The sequence below is a fragment of the Triturus cristatus genome, chromosome 5_2 (assembly GCF_964204655.1).
Source record: "Triturus cristatus chromosome 5_2, aTriCri1.1, whole genome shotgun sequence".
In the NCBI taxonomy this organism is placed as follows: Eukaryota; Metazoa; Chordata; class Amphibia; order Caudata; family Salamandridae; genus Triturus; species Triturus cristatus.
In genome coordinates, this window is record NC_140588.1 from 64,905,832 (window position 1) to 64,925,082 (window position 19,251).

Here is a 19,251-nt window from a genome sequence, read left to right on the forward strand (position 1 = left end):
TGACTTTAACTTAATAAAAGGCGAGACCTATTGCATTTTTAATGCTTGTTCTGGAGCTGCACCAAGAATCTGGAACTCACTCCCGCCCATCATCAGAAGAATTCCATCTTTGGCACTTTTTAAAAAGGAAGCCAAGACCTTCCTAATGGGCAAGTTTCTCTCATAATTCTTGCATTACCCACACCGTTCAGCGACCTTGTTTTATTCTGTTACTACTACACCTTCGACCTTCTCTACATTTTGACTTGAAAATTGTTTGCACTTGTTTTAATCCCAAATTTTCCAAACTTGTTATCTCTGTAAAGTGCTCTGATACCCTAACGGTCATGTTTGCGCTTTATAAAACACAAATAAATAAATAAATAAAATTTCACTGATGCGATCAGGCGCATTTTATTTTTCACGCTAACAAATATGAACTATTATTAAGTAATACATTGGACACACCAGCCTTCATTTACCAAACAGATGTTCAGTGAAAATCCAAGAACCTTATGAAGTGGTCGTCCAGACTCTGAAAGTACTGCAGTGATAAGCATATGTAAAAATCATTTGTATACTGTACTTCTACCAACCGATGATGGTTTCTCCCATAGTGGAAAAATGCCAGCACCTTTTCATGAAAATGCCTGCCTTACCGCAGAGGAACCAAGTAGTGGTTTCACCACAGCAGGTGTGCCAATAATTAGCAAAGTGTAAAGAATTTTGTCACAAAACAAATTTAACAGCATCTTGACATTTGGCTCTCCGGTCTCAGAGCTTAGTCTGTTACATATTTGCTACATTACATGCAGCTTACACACTATTATAAATGTTTAATGATGGACACCTTTCTCGTGTAATATTGTATGTGTTAATAATGAAATGCAATAAACCTTGTGGTAAAAAAAGACAACATATTTGCTACACATGTGACATGGTTAACAGTCTGGGGTGGTGGGACGGGTAATGTTCATTGTGTTTTCTCACCTTTCATGTATTCCGACACAAACTAATTGATGTGTTAATTTCTCTTCTATATTATGAGCAAACCGTTCATTGTAATGCTACTCTCTTTGCTATGCATCAGTTGTCATTCAGTTGTATGCTGTAGCTCTGTACTGTTTTTGAAAACACAATAAAATATGTGTAGCAAAAAAACCCAGCATCTTGACATTTAACACTATATGAACTCAAACAGGCTTGGTTTCTTCCCTTGCACTGAACTGAATTTGCTCTGCTTGAATTTGTTTGCACTATATCAATGGCAACAGATTGAAGCTGACTGACATTTATGGTCCTTTTAGATGTCTGGGCTGCCTGAAGTACTGTGGACAGATTAGATTTGCTGGATGATTAGATTGGGAGTGCTGAGTTGGTTGTGACTGTTTTGCGTATTTTCTTTTGCTGCTCTCCTCTACGGTCCATCTACAGATCCTGTGTCTTGCCTCTCCACAGCACAGAGTTCAGGGTCCCACAGTAGCCTACAGTGTCTTCCTTGCTTCTTTATTGTATTCATTCAACCCCCTGCAGCTGTCATTAGAAAGTGGTGACTGGGCTTTTAGTCCCAGGGTTCCAACTCGCATTATGGAGCAAACAGGTGCATTTGTGGCACAGTACGACCATCTGTGTGCCAATCTAAATGTCCTAGGATGCTAGATGAACCTTATTGCTGCAGCTCTGCTGCATTGAGAACGATTATCATAAATTCTCTACATGCCTTTTTACATATTCCTTTGATCAACAATGTACCTTTTTTGACAAAGGATTAGTCAAAACCTTGGCATAATAATAACAAATTTACTAAGGGCAACCAGCTAAAAGTAGTAGATATAAAAAAATTGTCATAGCTCACCTACTTAGTTGTACTTTCTGGTGCAATTTGATGATGGGTATTCCTGCTTTTGTCACAGACCATGCATGTTCAGAGGATCTCCAAGATGATCTTGAGTTTTCTCCTTTGCATGAAACAGATATCTGTGTAAAACAAACTATCCTATGTACAATTATGATTGTCACTTTGCTGTGATGGTACCTGTGCTACATGAATACAGTTTGCTAATAATTGTTATTTTATTGCAGATAACAGTAGTGGTTGGAGATGTCCAGCATGCCAAAATGTTTCTGCACGGGTACCCAACACATATACCTGTTTTTGTGGTAAGTCAAAGATTTTGTGCCGTTATTCCTTTACTATGTGAATGTATACATCGGAATATTGATTATGTTCCTTCTCATAGTTGGTCTACTCCTCAGACTGTTGTTAAGTAACTTCTCGAGCTGTACAGGGCATTCCGACTCTCCCACACATCACTGCTTTAATTTGCAAAATAGTTTGTTTTTGATGAATTTTATTTCTGTTAATTTTACCCTGCAACTTTTATGAGTATTTATTCTTATCATTTTATTTTCTTGTTCTTCTGCATCTACCTGTGAATGTGCTTGTTTCTTCAAGTTAGCAATGTTTACTTTTTGTGGCGCCGTGGCCAGGGCGACTGACTCCGGAATCTGGGGATCATGGTTCGATCCCCGGCGGCAGATTAGCCCAGCACCATGTGACTCTGGGCAATAGCTTGCTTAATCTTCTCGACTGCCCCCAGCGCCTAGAGACCCTTACGGGTGATTGTTCGCGCTTTACAAATGTGGATTACGATTACATTACTTCCACAGTCAGCCAACAAATGTTCATTCGTTCGACACGCATCTTTGCCCTTCTTCCAATACTCCAGTGAAATCTCTTGGTGCACAGAACATCTTAGAACAGAATCTGACTCTGAAGCTAACTGCAAAATTGTTTGCCAAAACTTCTAAAATACAATCTGGTGTCAAAGTCAAACAAGACCTTTTTTGAAAGGCCCATGCCAATTTATGTGAGACTTTTTACCAAGGTCAGGGGAAAGCATTCTATCTATCCAGCCCCATGAAGCTGCCCCCGTTACTGCTGCTGACCCTCGGGTCAGAAGTTCAAGCCCCTCCTCCACCTGCAGGATCCCACCTGCGCCTCATCCCTGATGGTCTAGTGGTAGAGGGTCATTGCTGTGCTGCTGGACTGGCCTTCTGTCTCTATTTTTTCTGCCTCTTTTGCCTTTCTACTGCTTCTGCCTTTTTTCTTGCTTTTTGCACTTTTTCACTTCTTGCACTCTGCCGTTCTTGCGATCCCCCGCGGCTCGCCCTACCCCAGTGACCCTTCCTGCTCCCCGCGTTTCCCGCCTCCCAGGTGTCCAGCCCCCCAAAAACTACTTAATGTTGGCTCTATGCAGCCTCACCAAAGGCAAGCCCGTCTACACCTTGACCACACCCAGTGCCACGGACCCTGGTTCTCAGACCTTCCACTGATACGACGCCAGCACCCTCCTCGCCCTCAACACAGGACGCCACACCGCCTGCCACCTCGCCTCACTGAAGGACACCCAAGGACCCTTCTCTTCAACATGACAAGCTCAACTGCATCCGCCTCAACACGCGCTCCCTCCACAAATGTGCCGCAGAATTCTGGGACCTCCTCGACGCCATCTCTCCCGACATGGCCTTGACTGAACCCTGGCCCAACCCCAGCTCTGGTGCAGACATCGCCACCGCCATCCCCGAAGGCTCCAAAATCACCTGCCATGACCGCGCCGACCGACCAGGAGGAGGCATCTCCATCAAGAACACACTCTGCCTGACCACTCACTCGAACGACCACCATGGAACATCTCCATTTTCAGATCCAGACAACCCCCAACACCACCCTTCGCAGCTCCTCTGTCTACAGGCCTCCCTTCCCGCCCGCCTTTCACCCACGCCATCTTAGATCTCATCGCACCCCAGGCTCTCATATCCACTGATTACATCCTACGCGGCAACCTCAACTTCCGTCTGGACAGCCCCAGTGACCAGAATATTGCATCCCTTTTGGAGAAACTCGCCAACATCGCACTCAAGCAGCTAGTCACCGCCTGACCCACACAGCCGGACACATGCTCGACCCCGTCTTCTCCACTAGTGAGAACATCACCTACAGCCATACCACCGAACTCCTCTGGACCTACCACCACACTTCAACACTCCCACCGTTCACCACCGCCCTCACCCCCCTCCCTCCCTTTGTAGCTGGAACAAGGTCACGAAGAACATCTCATTGCATTCCTCAGCACCACCACACCGCCGACATCAACAGACATCAACACCTCAGCACGCAACCTTCACCAGTGGATCTCCAACTGCGCTGACCCTCTGGTACCCGTCAAGAAGACACCAGGAAAGCAACACTCCAAGAAACCCAGCTAGTTCATTCCCGCCCTCTGAGTCCAGACACACCTGCAGATACTCGGGAAGAGATGGAGGAACAACAAAACCCTGGAAACCCAGTCAACCCTCCAAACAACCGTCAGTGCACACCACCTCCTCCTCAAAACCACAAAGAAAATGGCCCTCCAAGACCGAATCAACACACACAACAGCAGTGAGCTCTTTGCCATCGTCAGTGAGTTTGCCAGGCCCAACAGCGAGACCACAGACATCTTACCCTCCCAAGACCTCTGCAACAAACTCAGCACCTTCTTCCACCACAAGATCAGGCAAATCTATGACCCATTCGACACCCAAGACCACCGCATGCAACCTCCCTGCACCCCAACAGACCCTGCTCAACTGAACTCTGCTTACCACAGACGAGAAACTCAAGACCATGAAGAGTATCCACTCCCAAGCCTCATCGGACCCATGCCCATATCACATCTTCCACAGAGCAGCCACCTCCACCACCCCAGAACTTTGCAGCACCATCAACCGCTCCATCGAAACCACCACCTTCCCCAACAACTGGAAACATGCTGAGATCAACCTCCTGCTGAATAAGCATTCCGCCGACAGACCTCGAACTTCAGACCCAACTGCCTCCTCTTCCCAGCCAAGGTCATCGAGAAGGCCATCAACGCCCAACTCTCAGAGTTCATTGAAGAGCACCACGTGCTGGACATCTCTCAATCCGGCTTCCTAAGTAACCACAGCACTGAGACCACACTCCTCACCGCCACCGATGACACCTGCTCCCGATTGACCAGGGCGAAACGGCAGCCCTCATCCTACTGGACCTCACGGCTGCCTTAGATACCGGTTCCCACCGCACCCTAATCACGAGACTCCTCAACGCCGGCATTAGCGACAAGGCTCCGGACTGGATCCACTCCATCCTTACCAGCCAAACACAGCAAGTCAGACTACCTCTGTTCCTCTCAGAACCTACAGAGATCAGCTGCGGAGTGCCCCAGGGCTACTCCCTGAGCCCCACACTCTTCAACGTCTACATGGCCCCATCGTGACCATCGCCAGGAACCACGGACTCAACATTGTATCCGACGCCGACGACACCCAGCTGATCCTCTCTCTCACCAACGAACCCACAGCTGCCAGAATCAACTTTCACAGCGGGATGAAGGCCCTTTCCACCTTGATGAACGATAGTTGCCTCAAGCTCAACTCGAACCAGACCGAAGTACTCATCCTGGGATCTGCCCCCTCCCACTGGGGCGTCTCCTGGTGGCCCGTCGCACTGAAATGACCACGTGTGCAACCTCTGCATCATACTGGTCTCCTTGCTCACAATGAAACATCAGATAGACGCCGTATCCCCAAAGTTCAGGAAACAACCCTGAAATTTGGGCAATTAGCCATTGGCCTGACACTTTGGGACCTTTACCTGCTCCGGTCCCAAATGTTAAGAACCTGGGTTTTCCTGTTGATAACAACCTCGCCCTTAAATCCCAGGTGTCTGGGCTCACTGTGACCTGCTTAGTGTTTCTCAAGTAGCTTATGAAAATTCTCTGGTTAATTCCACCTGCAGTCCAGAGTTTGGTAATGCAGGCGCTGGTGATATCTAGATTATGAAAATGTATTGTACTTGGGCTCTGATAAAGCTTCAGTTCATCTCTTGCAGCTCATACAAAATGTGGCTACACACCTCCTTTTCCGGTTACCTCGACATGCGTCAGTCTCACCCTTGCCTTGCTTCATAAACTTCATTGGCTCAAGATCAATAAACGTATCAAATGTAAGGCCTTTGTTACATGTTCTGGGCCAAACATGATTTGGCGCCTCCCTACATACCAAGTCTGGTCAAACCTTACATGCCCATCCGACAGCTGAGATCGTCTAGCCTTTCTCTATTTTCTGTACCCAGATTCCATCTTACTCATGTGAGAGTCCACTCGTTTTCTTACCTTGGCCCAAATCTTTGGAACTCTCTTCCAATGGAACTTAGGATGTGTCACTTGTTGCTAGCCTTTCACAAGAATCTAAAGACTTTCCTTTATAGCCAAGTATAACTCCTTATCCTGTGCTATCATTTGCAGTCTGTGGCTTGTCTGTTGTCCTTCTCAGTACCGGGAAACCCTGTTGGGCCGCTGCACGCTCTATAAAACTATAATAATAATAATATCTTCATCCTGTTTCCACTCGCTCCACTTGCTTTAAAAAACATTCAGATGAATCCCCACAGAATCCAAAAAGACGGTCACCCATGCACTCATCAACAGCAGACTCGACTACGGCAACGCACTCTACGCCAGCGTCACCCAGAAACAGCTCAGGAAACTACAGAACGTTCAAATCACCGCAGCCAGACATGTCCTCGACATCCCCCGCCGCAGCCACATAATTCAACACATCCGACAACTCCACTGGCTCCCAGTCAGCAAGAGAATCACCTTCAAGCTCTTCACCCATGCTTTCAAAGCACTCCACTATGAAGGACTGGCATATCTGAACCACTACCTCTCGTTCCACGTACTCGCCAGACAACTCCGCTCTGCTCAACTTGCCCTGGCCCCCGTCTCACGGATTCACAAGAGCAGAACCAGAGGAAGATCCTTCTCCTACCTCGCCGCCAAGACCTGTAACACCCTGCCCCTCAACCTCAGGCAATCCAGTCGCTGACCCAATTCAGGAAGGATCTCAAGACCTGGCCCTTCGACTGATCACCAGCCCCCGCGCCCCACCCCCCCAGCGCCTTGAGACCCTCTTTGGTGACAAGCCGTGCTTTACAAACTATTGATTGATTGATTGATCGATTGAATATACTCCTTTAATTGTTTACTTTTGGCGTCTTTTATATTGTGATGGTTTTAAATAACTGGAAGCAATAACATTTTATCTATGTATTTTCTTCCATAACTCCCAGTTTTGGCGTTTCAAGTCCACTCCCTGTAGTCTCATGGGTTGTCGTGACCCTGTGTTCTAGAACATCTTGTGAACAACAAATATTTACGTTTGAATGGGACAATGGGCACTGGTGCACTTACAGGCTCGTCTTTATGTATGCAACCTCTAGCTTTGATAACTCAATGCTTTTCTTTCATTTCTATACTCTTAAATCTTTATAGGTCTGGTGTTAGCCAAGGCTTTTTGTTTTTAGTAAAATAATATGTCTAATATTCTTACTTAAAGGGACTTTTAACCACCTGTCTTCGCCCACTGGTCTGTTGTTGTGTCGTTCCCATTTTGCTTCTGCCACTACAGCATACAGCATGGGGCCGCCTACTTAAGCCTTTGGTTAATGTCACGTTGAGTGACTGCATTTTGCAGTTTCACAATGAGCACATCCACAAACAAGGTTGTTTAATTACTTCAGCACCAGCGTTGCCGGATGTGAAAGTAGGACGCATTTGAAGTGAGCACTTGGCACTTTCTAGCTTTATCAGTTCCTGTCTCCTAATGCAGTTGTAAATTCCTTTCGAAGGGGACTGCTGCTGCTCCACAACTTATCATATGGTGTTCTTTGACTTGGTTTCACCAGTGGTTCTTTAATAAAGTTTGCCCGGGAAGAAAAACAAATGTTATCTTATTTCATTTGCTTTACATTTTATTTTAACATAGGTGGGGTGTAATTTGTGTTTTAGTATCCAATGTTTGATACTGTGAAACCTCTTTTCTTTCTGTTTTTCTTTCTTTCTGTTTTTCTTTTTCCTTTTTTCTTTCCTTAACCTTTTTCTTTCCTTTTTTCTTAATTTCCTTTTATTCTTTCCTTATTTCCTTTATTTCTTTTTGCCTAGTTTGAAACCTACCAGACATCTCAGCTGTCTGGTTTGCTAACTACTACTTGTGGTCATTTGGAAAGCTTCCATGGGAACACATTCCACCCATTGTATAGTAACTCACAGTTGCTTGTTTCCTATTTGCTAGTTTTATTTCCATTTCGCTGTCCAGCTTGAGTTTGTCCCTCCCATGGAACACACTTGTTTACTATATCTTTCCGAGTACTCTTTCTGTTAACAGGAATTTAGATCTTGTTCTTCTCTTATGCCATTTGCTGTACATTCAACGAGAGAGGTCAAATGTCAGGCTCTGTTGTCCGAGGGAGCATGGTGTTTACTTTTCATTCACTGACTTCAAAGTGAGTCAATATATGTAACAGTATTGCTGGATACCCCTGGGAGGGAAGAGGCTGTAGGATGTTAAGGCAATATTTATTTGACTATTGCAAATAATAATAAGCATTAAAATGTGTCAGAATCATAAAAAATTAATTTCACAAATAATACATATCTATTTGGCTTAGGGGGAGACACCGTAACATGACTCGTCACATCTTTAACTAGTCTTCTAAAATGAGAAACACAACACCTAAAGTATAAAGTGCAAAACATTTGTTAAAAAGGGCCTAATATGTAATTGTTACACCAGCACAGTGCACTTTTTAGACACTCCCCCCCCCCCCCCCACATACACACACAGAGTAACATACAATAGACATCATACTAAGAAAATAAAATGCTGATCTATATTGGTGCAAGCCATAGTTTTTTTTTACAGAAAAGGTATTAGTTGTCTGCGTTTAAAAGCCTCATAATCTTTACAGAAAACGTTAAATGCTCCAAAACCTGAAGAGAGGTGTCATCGCAATGGCGTAAACTAATATACTTATATACTAATTTTGGTGTAACAGGAATGACAACTCAATTGTATTGTATTAGAGTGTTGTGTGGTCAGAATCCTGCATGTGTTTAGGACTGCTAAAGTGACGTCTTCTCCCTGATAACATGTGCTTTGCTAGGTCCCAGTCGACCACACCTACATTACTGTTATAAAAACATGCTTCTATGTATATTGCAGCTCTTTAAAAAGTCTTAGTAAGAGGGCTGTGTATTCGAGGAAGACTTATCATATTCGTCAAAAGATAGCAAGTTTGAGCAAACCGAAGCAAAGCTTAAACAGATGTTTACAAATACAGTTTCCCTTTAATTTATTTCTAATGCGGGTGATGTGAGAGTCTATTACAGACATTTTGCAGAGAAATGTTGTGTTTGTTTCTTGCAACATCTATAAACAAGCATTTGTAATGCAATAGATCCCTCATTACTGAAAACTTGAGCTATTTGCGTTGCATTATTATTTGCAATGCCAATAGCTCAAACTTTAAGTAATGTGAGCCTATTTCATTGCATATGCTTGTTTAAGTTTCTTCCTTCCTCTCTTCCTTTTTTGTTCTTCTGACTTCCTTGTCTGCCTTATAGTGGTTTTCAGCTAGACTTCTTCCATTAGTCTGTGATTGAATCAGTAACATTTTTCTTCCACCCACTCCATCATGCATCAAGGGAAAATGTTAGCCCACTTCAGCCATTGACTGACTTTGCTATGAGTCACAGCATGCTACCCTTTTACGAGGAGCACATCCACACTCAAGGTAGTTATCTTCAGTGCCAGGTGTGCCATGGTAATTTCTAAGTTTTTGAGACCAGAAAAACACTTTTGCCTGTAGCCAATTTTTTTTGTTTTTTGTTAAGTCAATGAGGAAACTGCAGCTTCAGAACAAACTTTTGTAAATACCATGACAAATAAAAAGAATTGCCAAAAGGCTCTTGGCCAATGTCAGACCTATTGGCTTTGCCAATGCTCCTTTTTTGTTCTTATTTGGATGGGTCAACCTACTGCATAGATATGGCACTTGTTTGAGTCTCATTTTCTAAAGAGAACCTTTATTTTTATTTTGTTTGTGGTATGTGGCTTCTTCCCTGTTTGCTGGCCAGTCAGTTTACAGTCGTGATAATGGTGGAGTCTGTCATTTTTAGGTCTCGCCTGACCCAGCGCATGCGCTGGTCTGGCGAGACTTATTGAGAGGGCTCCAAAAAGTGCTACCAGGCAAGCCTAGAGCTACAGTGCATGTGCGTGCGCGCGCGCGCAGCGCTTTACCGCAATTACTTTCACGGCCGCATGGCTGCTTTGATGTTTGATCGCGATCACTTTCATTTTTAGCCAATAGGTCTCACTTGTGGGACCTTATAAGTATTTAGTTATGCAGCTGTTGCATGGCTAAACACTTATAAGGTCCCAAAGGCGAGACCTATTGGCTATGCCAATGCTTGTTTGTAAGTGTCCACGGACTTGGTTAGCAGTGCACTCCAAATGCTCCTTCTTTCTGCACTCCTGACTGTGGTGCAAACGTGGGTGAGCAGTTGAGGCTTATTCCACGAAGGGGTTGGTTTGGAGTTCTGACAAAGTAATCTCACATGAACATTGTGTGCTAAGTCTGAGTTACATATAAAAGAAAGGTTTTTTTCGTCTGAAATTAGGGGAGTTGCAAATAAAGACCAGAAGGGCAGAGCAAACGTCTTAGGTCAGTCTGTAAACCCCACATTTTATTTGAGTTTTTAGGAAATTGTAACATAACCTTTGAGTGAACATACTTGACCCTGCAGATAGATCCAATCCTGGCATCTATCACTTATAGGAACTGTGTCACTCTTGCTGTTTTCTGCGAGACCACCACATGTACTCGATAATGGGTCTAATCTCCTGACCTGATGACCAGATGGGCTAGTTAGTACAAGTTTGGCTTCTGAGGTAACTCATACTAATAGTACCTATTTAACCTTCCTCCAGTCTAACCTGCTCATTGTATCACTGCCCCACCCTGTACCTTTTTGGTGTAGAAGAGGAAAAAGACGCCGGTGTGTTAGCCAGTAGGCACAAAAACAACAGACCTTGTAGGTGTTTGTGCACTGGCTCCCATTTATTTTTTTGGCTTTTATAAAGAGATTGTCCAGTTTCCTGATCCACAGCCGGGATATTTCATGAGTTGGAATGGAACAGGAATCAAGAATTATCAGTTAAAGAATAACTGCAGGTGCTCCAATTTGGATTGGTGCAGGGTGGCAGAATGATAAGTATTTGTGGTTAGAGGCTTCCTCCGTAATTTTGGGAGCAGTATTATGAGTTGGTTTAAAACAAAATGCTGAAGAACTGATTAGGTATAGAGTGGTGCCTCTGACTCTCACCCTTTTGCTCCACAATAGATCTGCCAATAGAGTGCCATGATTCTTCGCCCAGGGTAGTTTATGTAGCATTGATGATAACTTGGGAATAGCATTGTAAACCAGCCCTGATGGGAAGTACAATGATCCAATCTATGTTGTATATTATTGTTAGAAATGGGATCTCTGGTTGGCAGAGACCACCACTCTAGTCAGGGCAAGGGAGTTACACGTCAAAGATAACCCCTGCTCACCCCCTTGGGAGCTTGGCACAAGCAGTCAGGCTTATACCAGAGGCAATGTGTAAAGCATTTGCGCATGCACACAGCAACAACACACTAGGCACACCACAAAAAGGAACTCCACACAAGGTTATATATAAAAATAGCCTTTGTATTGTAATAAACACATTAGATCATAATCACACAATGTACACTTTGCCAACTGGCACTAGGCAGTATTTACAGGGGACTATTTACACATGACAGAGCCAATGGGGCCACTGTCAAAACCATCACAAATCACCAATTGTAAACGAAGCACCAATAGTAAATGTAGCACAAATAGTAAACAAAAATAGCACACAACCAGTTACTACTGGTAAAGGCCTGACCTCAGAATTATCCTCACATTAGGTCTAGAACATGTTATGAAATAATCTCATAAGCATAAGCCTAACCACCTTAGGCAACCATTAACATGAACACAGTGTGCCCCAATCGGGGGCACAACACACGTAAACTGGCCCCAGGCCAACTGGCCTCTCTCAGGGTCTCAAATGCCCTATGTCCCGCAAGAGTCCGGGCTGGCTGTAAAAAGCAGCAAAACCAAGAGTGCGCAGTTTCACAACCTAAACGTGGCAGCTGCCCACTAATGCCTGGGCAGCTGTAAAAATGGGCCTGGGCACCAGCGTGCCTCCTGAGCCCTTTCTGGGACTCTAAATGATTTGATGGCCCACATGTTGCAGCTGCATGCGCTCTCGCAGGGCAGCTGGGGAGGACAAAACGGCACTGGCACTACACGTGCCTAATCCACCCGGGGCCCCTGCGGGGACTCCTCCGGGAATGCGGCGACTATAAACACAAATGCCCCCAAGATGCAGTTGCCCACAACGGCAGCGCAACTGTGAGGAGCTGAACCCACTTCACGTTGCAGCTGCCCGCTATCAAATGGGGCAGCTGTGGCAAGCTCTGGCACTACCGTGCCTTCTCTGGTCTATCACGGGGACTCCTGGAAATAATGGTGCCCTTGTTGCAGCTGCCCGCAATCAGGTGGGGCAGCTGGAAAGAATCGCACATGCACTGACGCCGGGGGCGGGCACAGACTATGTGCCCCGACACTCCCCCCCCCAACCACCATGCAGCTGAGCCCCACTCACCGGGCTCTGGTCGGACTGCTCGTCTTCTTCTGGTGCCGCTCTCGGTCCCGGAAGGCTTCATTGAGTCCCCCTTCAATGGAGCCCCTCTGGACGGCGGGCAGGGCTCTCCCAGCTCACGAGAGCCCCGCGCAGACTTGCCGGTTTCTTCCTCCTTCACCAGGACGTCCTGGGAGGCGGGGTAGGCTCCCGTCCTCCCTTTCCTCACCGGCCGGCAACTTCCTCTTCCTGCTTCCGTCAAGAGGCCCCGCCTTCGTCCCAACACCAGGCGCCTGACTTCCTGTTTTGCGCTCCACGGCACCTGGGTCACGGCGGTGATTCTTCTTTTCGGGCAGTACGGGGTAGGCTCCCGTTAACTAAATAATTCATGAGCGGGGTAGGCTCCCGCTAGAAGGTACTGATGCGGGGTCGGCTCCCACTCGGGTTTTTTTAGCACCAATTGGCAGCAAAATAACGCGGGGTGGGCTCCTGCTTGATGAATGGCAATTGCGGGGGAATCCCTACGTCGAGATTCCCTCGGTAGATGAGGCAGCTCAGCGATGCGGAGCCCACGCGCTCCCTGGATAAGAAAAGGGCTCTGCACTAAAAATGAAGCACTTTCAAGGCACTAGGATTGAAAGTCCCACAAAGTCCTGTAGAGGGAAGGGGGCAAAGGCTGGGCCCAGGCAGGCCAGCTCACCAGGGCCCTCCAGCAGGGAGGCAGTCCCTTGTGACGGTTCCTCCTGGAGCCCGGCAGCAGCATGTCCCCCCCCCCCCCCCCCCCCCTTAAGCCAAAAGAACAGCACAACAGCAATCCCTTCATGGGGGCACAGACCCTTCTTTTATACACCCTTTTCCTTTGTGTCAGAGCACGGGGCTTGGGGATACCAGTCAGAACTGGTTTGGGGGAGCTTTGGAGCACTTTGCTTTGCTCAGCTCCTCTCTCCTCTGTTAGGTGGGGGCTCAAGGATCAGACGCACCACAGGGGGCAGAGCCGGCATTGTGGAGGGAAGGCACAGCCCTATTCAGGTCCCAGGTGCAACTCCTCCCTCCCATCTAGATGCAGATCTCTCTATTCACCACTGGGCTGACTCACCCTGGCTCCTGGAGCCACCCACACCATCCAGCACCTGTCAATCACAAGCCAGACATGCAATTCACATCAGGCAGGCAGACACACAGCACACAGAAATGCCAACTTCTAAAAGTGGCATTTCTCCACCATTCACCATAAATCTGCGCACACCATTGCGCAGCATTTATCCTCACAAGTTCATACATACTAAACTCGCCCCTGCACTCCTCTCATACCAGGAATTACCATGGACACACATATCCCCCATGCATTCCTATGGGAGGGCAGGCCAGTCTCACTAAATGTAACACAGTGCGCGCACACACTTTACACTGGGCCACAGTGCTAAAGTGCGCAGAGGCCTAAAATCACTGCCACTACGTCAGAGCTTAAGGCAAAAAGTTCAGGGATGAACCTGCCAAAAGGGCCAAGTCCAACAATTATATTGTATTCATCTAGTAGAAGCAATATCGTATTTTTAAACAAACTACATTGAATAGATTGTCTCATTTCAATATTTCCTTCTGCATTGCTTGCTGTTCTTCCTTTCCACTGCTTGGGCCCGCTTCTTAATATTTCAGCGATTTCTATGAAATGCCCTCCGTACAAATTTACTGCTTCCCAAAGAAGGCTTTCTTTTCCCTCCTCTCTCTGCATAAAGCATTGCTCTTTCTCTCTCTCTCTTTCTAACGTTCACGCCAGAAGTTGAAAGCTACCACTCAAAGCATAGTTCTCTATGCATCCAATTGTATCTCAGTTGGTATTGTCATGATTGCCTTCTTGTACGTTTGGCTCTCCCCAATGGCTATTCCCAAGCAATCCGTATTAAGCTGACTCCTGCTCCTAGCGTATAATTTGTTCAGGTTCTGATTTCTTCATGTTTACAACCTTTTGGAATGTGAGTTGTCTTATTGAATAAAAAAGAAGCTGGATATGTGGCTTAAAGCTTAAGGGACGAGGAGATCACACATAGCATAACAATATCAGCCATGCCAACAAGTCTTTTGTCAATGTAGTCCGTGGAGATAACAATTAGCTACCAGGCCAGTTGGAGATAAAGTAACTGCCAGTAAAATCCTGTTTACGTTTGCTATACTGCCAAAAAACAAATGAAAGGAGAATCTGTGCCCATCTGGTAGTATAATACAGGTTGAGTACAATGAAAGTACTTTTGGTTTAGTGTTTGAGGGTCTCTGCTCACTTTAACTCCTAGGTACTTTACCACTTTAGGGCACCACTGCACTGAATCAACTGACCGGACTAGCTTGCGTCTATAGTCGGGGACTATCAACCGGAGAAAAGACTAAATACTACTATATTTGGGAAAGTTATTAGTATGTTTTGCCCTGCAGTTTAATTTTAAACATAATCTCTGAATCCTACCTGGCCTCACCTCTGCTTTTGTTGCTTATACATTTCAAATGGTGTGTGTATATCTGTCTGTGTATGTCTCTGTGTGTAAAAATCGTTTCTCCACCATTGGATCTTTTATTGAGTTCCATACTGGAATCATTCACCATCATCGGACTGGTAACTGAACAGCAGTACACAGTGTTAAAATGGTCATAGTCTCAATAACAGTGTTTATTTAGTTGCACATTGACCTCATTTGAAACAACCCACACTTCAACTGATGTTGTGAAAGTGCTTATCTCTCTGATCACCTTAAGACCACATAGCCCAGATTTCAACCACAGGGATTCCTCGAAAAGAACTCTGTTTGATCTTGATATATTGGTAATATTTGCCAGGATTCTGTCCTTTTCTATAAGTCCCCTGGACTTCTCTGAGGTCCTGCTTCAGCTGCACTGTACAACAGTGAGTTGTTTCAAGAGCTGTTTGACTTTTCTCCTGGTCCAGGGGAAGAGCCCAACTGCCATTATATAGACAAGAAGAGATGTCTCTTTCAGATTTATTTATTTTTGTTGGCAATGGAATATTTATACTGAAGACCTTCATGAGAAATGCCTATATTGCTTATATTCTAAGCACACGGTCTCTTGCAGTGACATTTGTCAGACATATCCATCAAAGACCCCCAAGGGCTGTGAAATGAGTCTGACTTTCTATTTCTGGAGAATATAGATTTCCCCTATAAAGGGGAATCGGATAAAGACTTCTAGTCGCAGATTCTTTACCTTTTGCATTATCTCCAGGCGTCAGACTGGATACAGATTTTTTTTCTCAAGCGGTACCCCTGCACACCAGTAGGTGGCATCATTAGGCTCTACGTGGCGTTGTCCGTTTTGGAAGTGACGTCCCTTTATAGGCGCCACCCCAGCACTCTGACGCCCGTGTTTTTTCTTTCCACACCAGTCAGCGTAAATCCGGAGAAGAGCTACCCACCCCTTAGTCAATTTTTTAGGCTTTCCTCCGGGTGTGTCTAGGATGTCATCTTGGAAGGCCGGCTTCAAGCCCTGGCCCAGTCACCCCTCGATGTTGGTGACAGACCCGCATCTAGTATGCCTGTGGTGCCTCTAGCGTGACCACGATCCTAAGGCCTGCTCCGATTGCCATGCCATAAACTCGAAGGCCTTGAGGGCGCGATGGTCCAGGTCTCGGTTGAGAGGAAGGTCCTGGGAGCGGTCGCAGAGTCTGAGATTCTCATTGCACTCTAAGTCATTGGGCCATTCGGGAAAGTCCCACCACAAGAAAACAAAGTCGAAGACATCCTCGAGTTTGCCTCACCTGTCGGCCAAAAAAATGAAGGAGCAATTATATTAGAGGCCTGGCTCCACAGTAGAGCCAGCGCCTGGGCCATCTCCGCGCCTCAGCGAGTTTCCAGGAGCCGGAGGGACCACAGCACAATTAAGAGACCTCATATTTGGGCAGCCGGTTCCCTCTGGTACTTCTTGGGGCCCCACAGGTTTGATTGGGGCCCCTACTGGATCCACGCTGGCGGCTCCAGCACCAGTCAGCCTTTTGATCCAGTGATGGATCTGGACCGGCGCTAGTCTGAACACTTTGACCGACACTGATCCTGATTTTGACGCACCCGGCGCTGCTGCCGAACACCACCAATGCCATCCCCACTCTGATCCCCTACTCCAACACAGAGCTGGAAGGGCGTTTTCCAATGCTGACCGGAGCTTGTCCCCTCTACTGGAATTCTCCTCTCCATGTTTCAAATAGGAAGTCCGAGTCTATTTGATAAGCATTTGTGTGTTGAAAAACAGCAGCTGTGCCACCATATTGTGTCTAAAACGGTAGGCGATGGTTTTGACAGGGCACAAGAAAAATTGTACACCATGTTGTTTGACCTTGTGTGAAATGTTCAGACTGAATCCAGAGAAGAACTAAATGACAATAACGTGCAGCATATTTCAAAAATAATTTCATGGCAAAAAAACAAATTGTGTGTCAACGATCAAAGCAAAGGCAGCCTAAAACATGTACTATTCGAAACTAAGGGAGAACAAAAACCGATCCAAAAGGGAACTTACTACACCCCCTCCTTGGTTGGGAAAGTAAGGTAGCGACTAGCCAAAAAATAAGGCATAAGCACAAGCTAAGCAAATTAAATGCGATGCTATAAGTATGTCATACAAAAACATAAGAATCATAATAAACAAATAATAACGTGACAGTTTTAAAAATCTGGTCAAATTAAGGTGAACCAGAGGCAGCCAAGATTTCTTCCACAAGATCAATGATTAGTGAACCCAAAACGAATTCTGTCTCCGTAGATAAAGAATCCGCATTGTCCCATTTAAAAGTTTCAAAGAAAAAACATGCTCTGCGGTATCAGTTGATGCTGAGGAAGTAGCCCGGTGCCCTGCATCCATGTTATTAGAGCCAGAGTAGGGTATTCCTTGTGTCGAAGCACACATTTCCCCTAGAGGGAATGGCTCATACCACGCATCCTGAAGCAGTCGCAAGTTCATCGGGCTACTCCAAAAATGGGTAGTTATAGGACTCAACAGGTTCATGTTCACAGGAACCGGCACTTGCAGAGTTAAACTAATATCCAGTGCCCATTAAGAAGGACACCACAGACAATGAAACACTGGCTGCACACAGGTAAACCAGGTGATTTGGAATGACAACGACCAGTCAGTGTTTTGTCCCTGGAGCAAGAGGCACAGCTGGACCAGTGGTAGCTACAGTGGGCTTTGAAACGGAACATCCATTGCGGGGAAGCAAAAATAGAACCGAAATGCTGCAAATGAGGAATCATTTCAAAATTAATTATACGTGGCATAAGTAAATCTTTTTGAACGCGGAGACTTAACACCCAACAGGAATTCAGACATATCCATATCTTCCGACAGGAGGAAAAGATGTTGTTTTACTGCAGACAGTGTAGAATGCTTCAACCACTAAACAGATTGTAACTATTCTTGAGTGTTGTGATTGGGAAAAACTGGGGTCAGGTCTGCTGGCGCTAAACCCTGGTGTGGAATTCTAAAAATGAGCATAGCAATAGTTTGTGTCCACTGGCCACAATAACCAGTCATCAGGACCTGAAAGTGTGGCTTTAAATGAACCAGTCTACAACATACTATTGAGTTGTTCTACAGTGTAATTTTTTTAATGTTGGCAATTGTGAAATCGGGCAGTGGAAGGATTTTTTTGGTGCAGTTACGACTTTAATTTTTCCCAGTCCCAGAAACGTAGTATGCTGAACTGTATCATTCGGAAAAATAATTTGTGTTGTGATTAGGAAGGCTCGAAATAAGGTGTCTGTACCCTGAATATGCCAGGCTTTAGTACCCCCAAATTTATTTCATGTCACTGGTATCCTTCCAATCGTCATAGCATTTCACAGCTAACTGTGCAACAAACAAACCTGTATATATTAGTTTGGTTTCTGTGAGCATATATTTCTTTGGTGGTGGAGCGAGAAATTCAAAATTAAAGGCACTCTGGTCAAATTTATTATATCCTGAAAAATATGTGAATTCATCCCTAAATGTTTTTGAGCTCCCTTATGGGGGAGTTGGACAGTGTTCCCATTTTGTATATTTAAAACGTGTGTGTTAAACACTACTTCGATGTAAATAGTGATGCCCATAATGATGGTAACGGAACATTTCACCATAATTAACAGAATTTAAGTGGAGATCCTTTGATTTTAAAACAGTGTAGTGTTTCAGCTCAGAGAGCATGGAGTTTACAGTATCAACCTCCCAATCATTAGCTTGTAACCCAGGTACAATTACACCACCCATAGAAACACTTGAAACATAAGGTATTTGCATTATTTCTGTAGGACCAACTATATCATATGCTACTCTATCCCGAATAATTCTATCAGTTACTGGAATGTTCATGAGGGACAAGTCTCCTTTTAGCTTATGTGAAGATGAATTGGGTGTCAACACGTTGTCAACCAATTCTGTGGCAGAGCGTTCTGGAACGTATTGGCCATATCTGAAAGAAACATGTTGGTTAGATTCCTCACCTTAGACTATCCCCAGGTGTCAGGCTGGATCCGGGAAGATTTTTCGTCAGCAATACCCTTGCGCGTCGCTAGGCGTCGTCTGCGGCTCCGCGTCCGTCGTCGTGCGCCGGGATGACGTCGTCGGAGTACTTAGATGCCGCCCTCGCACGCTGACATCAATTCTTCTTTTTTCCGCGACAGACAGCGCCGATCCGGGAAGGGCATACCCTTT

General features: G+C 45.5%; 1 protein-coding gene across 1 annotated transcript in view; it reads left to right on the top strand.

Annotated features, from left to right (window-relative positions):
• Positions 1-19,251, top strand: part of NFX1 (nuclear transcription factor, X-box binding 1) — a 660,521-nt gene that overhangs the window by 155,322 nt on the left and 485,948 nt on the right. The window contains exon 4 of the mRNA XM_085606860.1: positions 2,062-2,139. Within this exon, the coding sequence (XP_085462986.1) occupies positions 2,062-2,139 (78 nt within the window). The remainder of the gene's footprint in view (positions 1-2,061; positions 2,140-19,251) is intronic.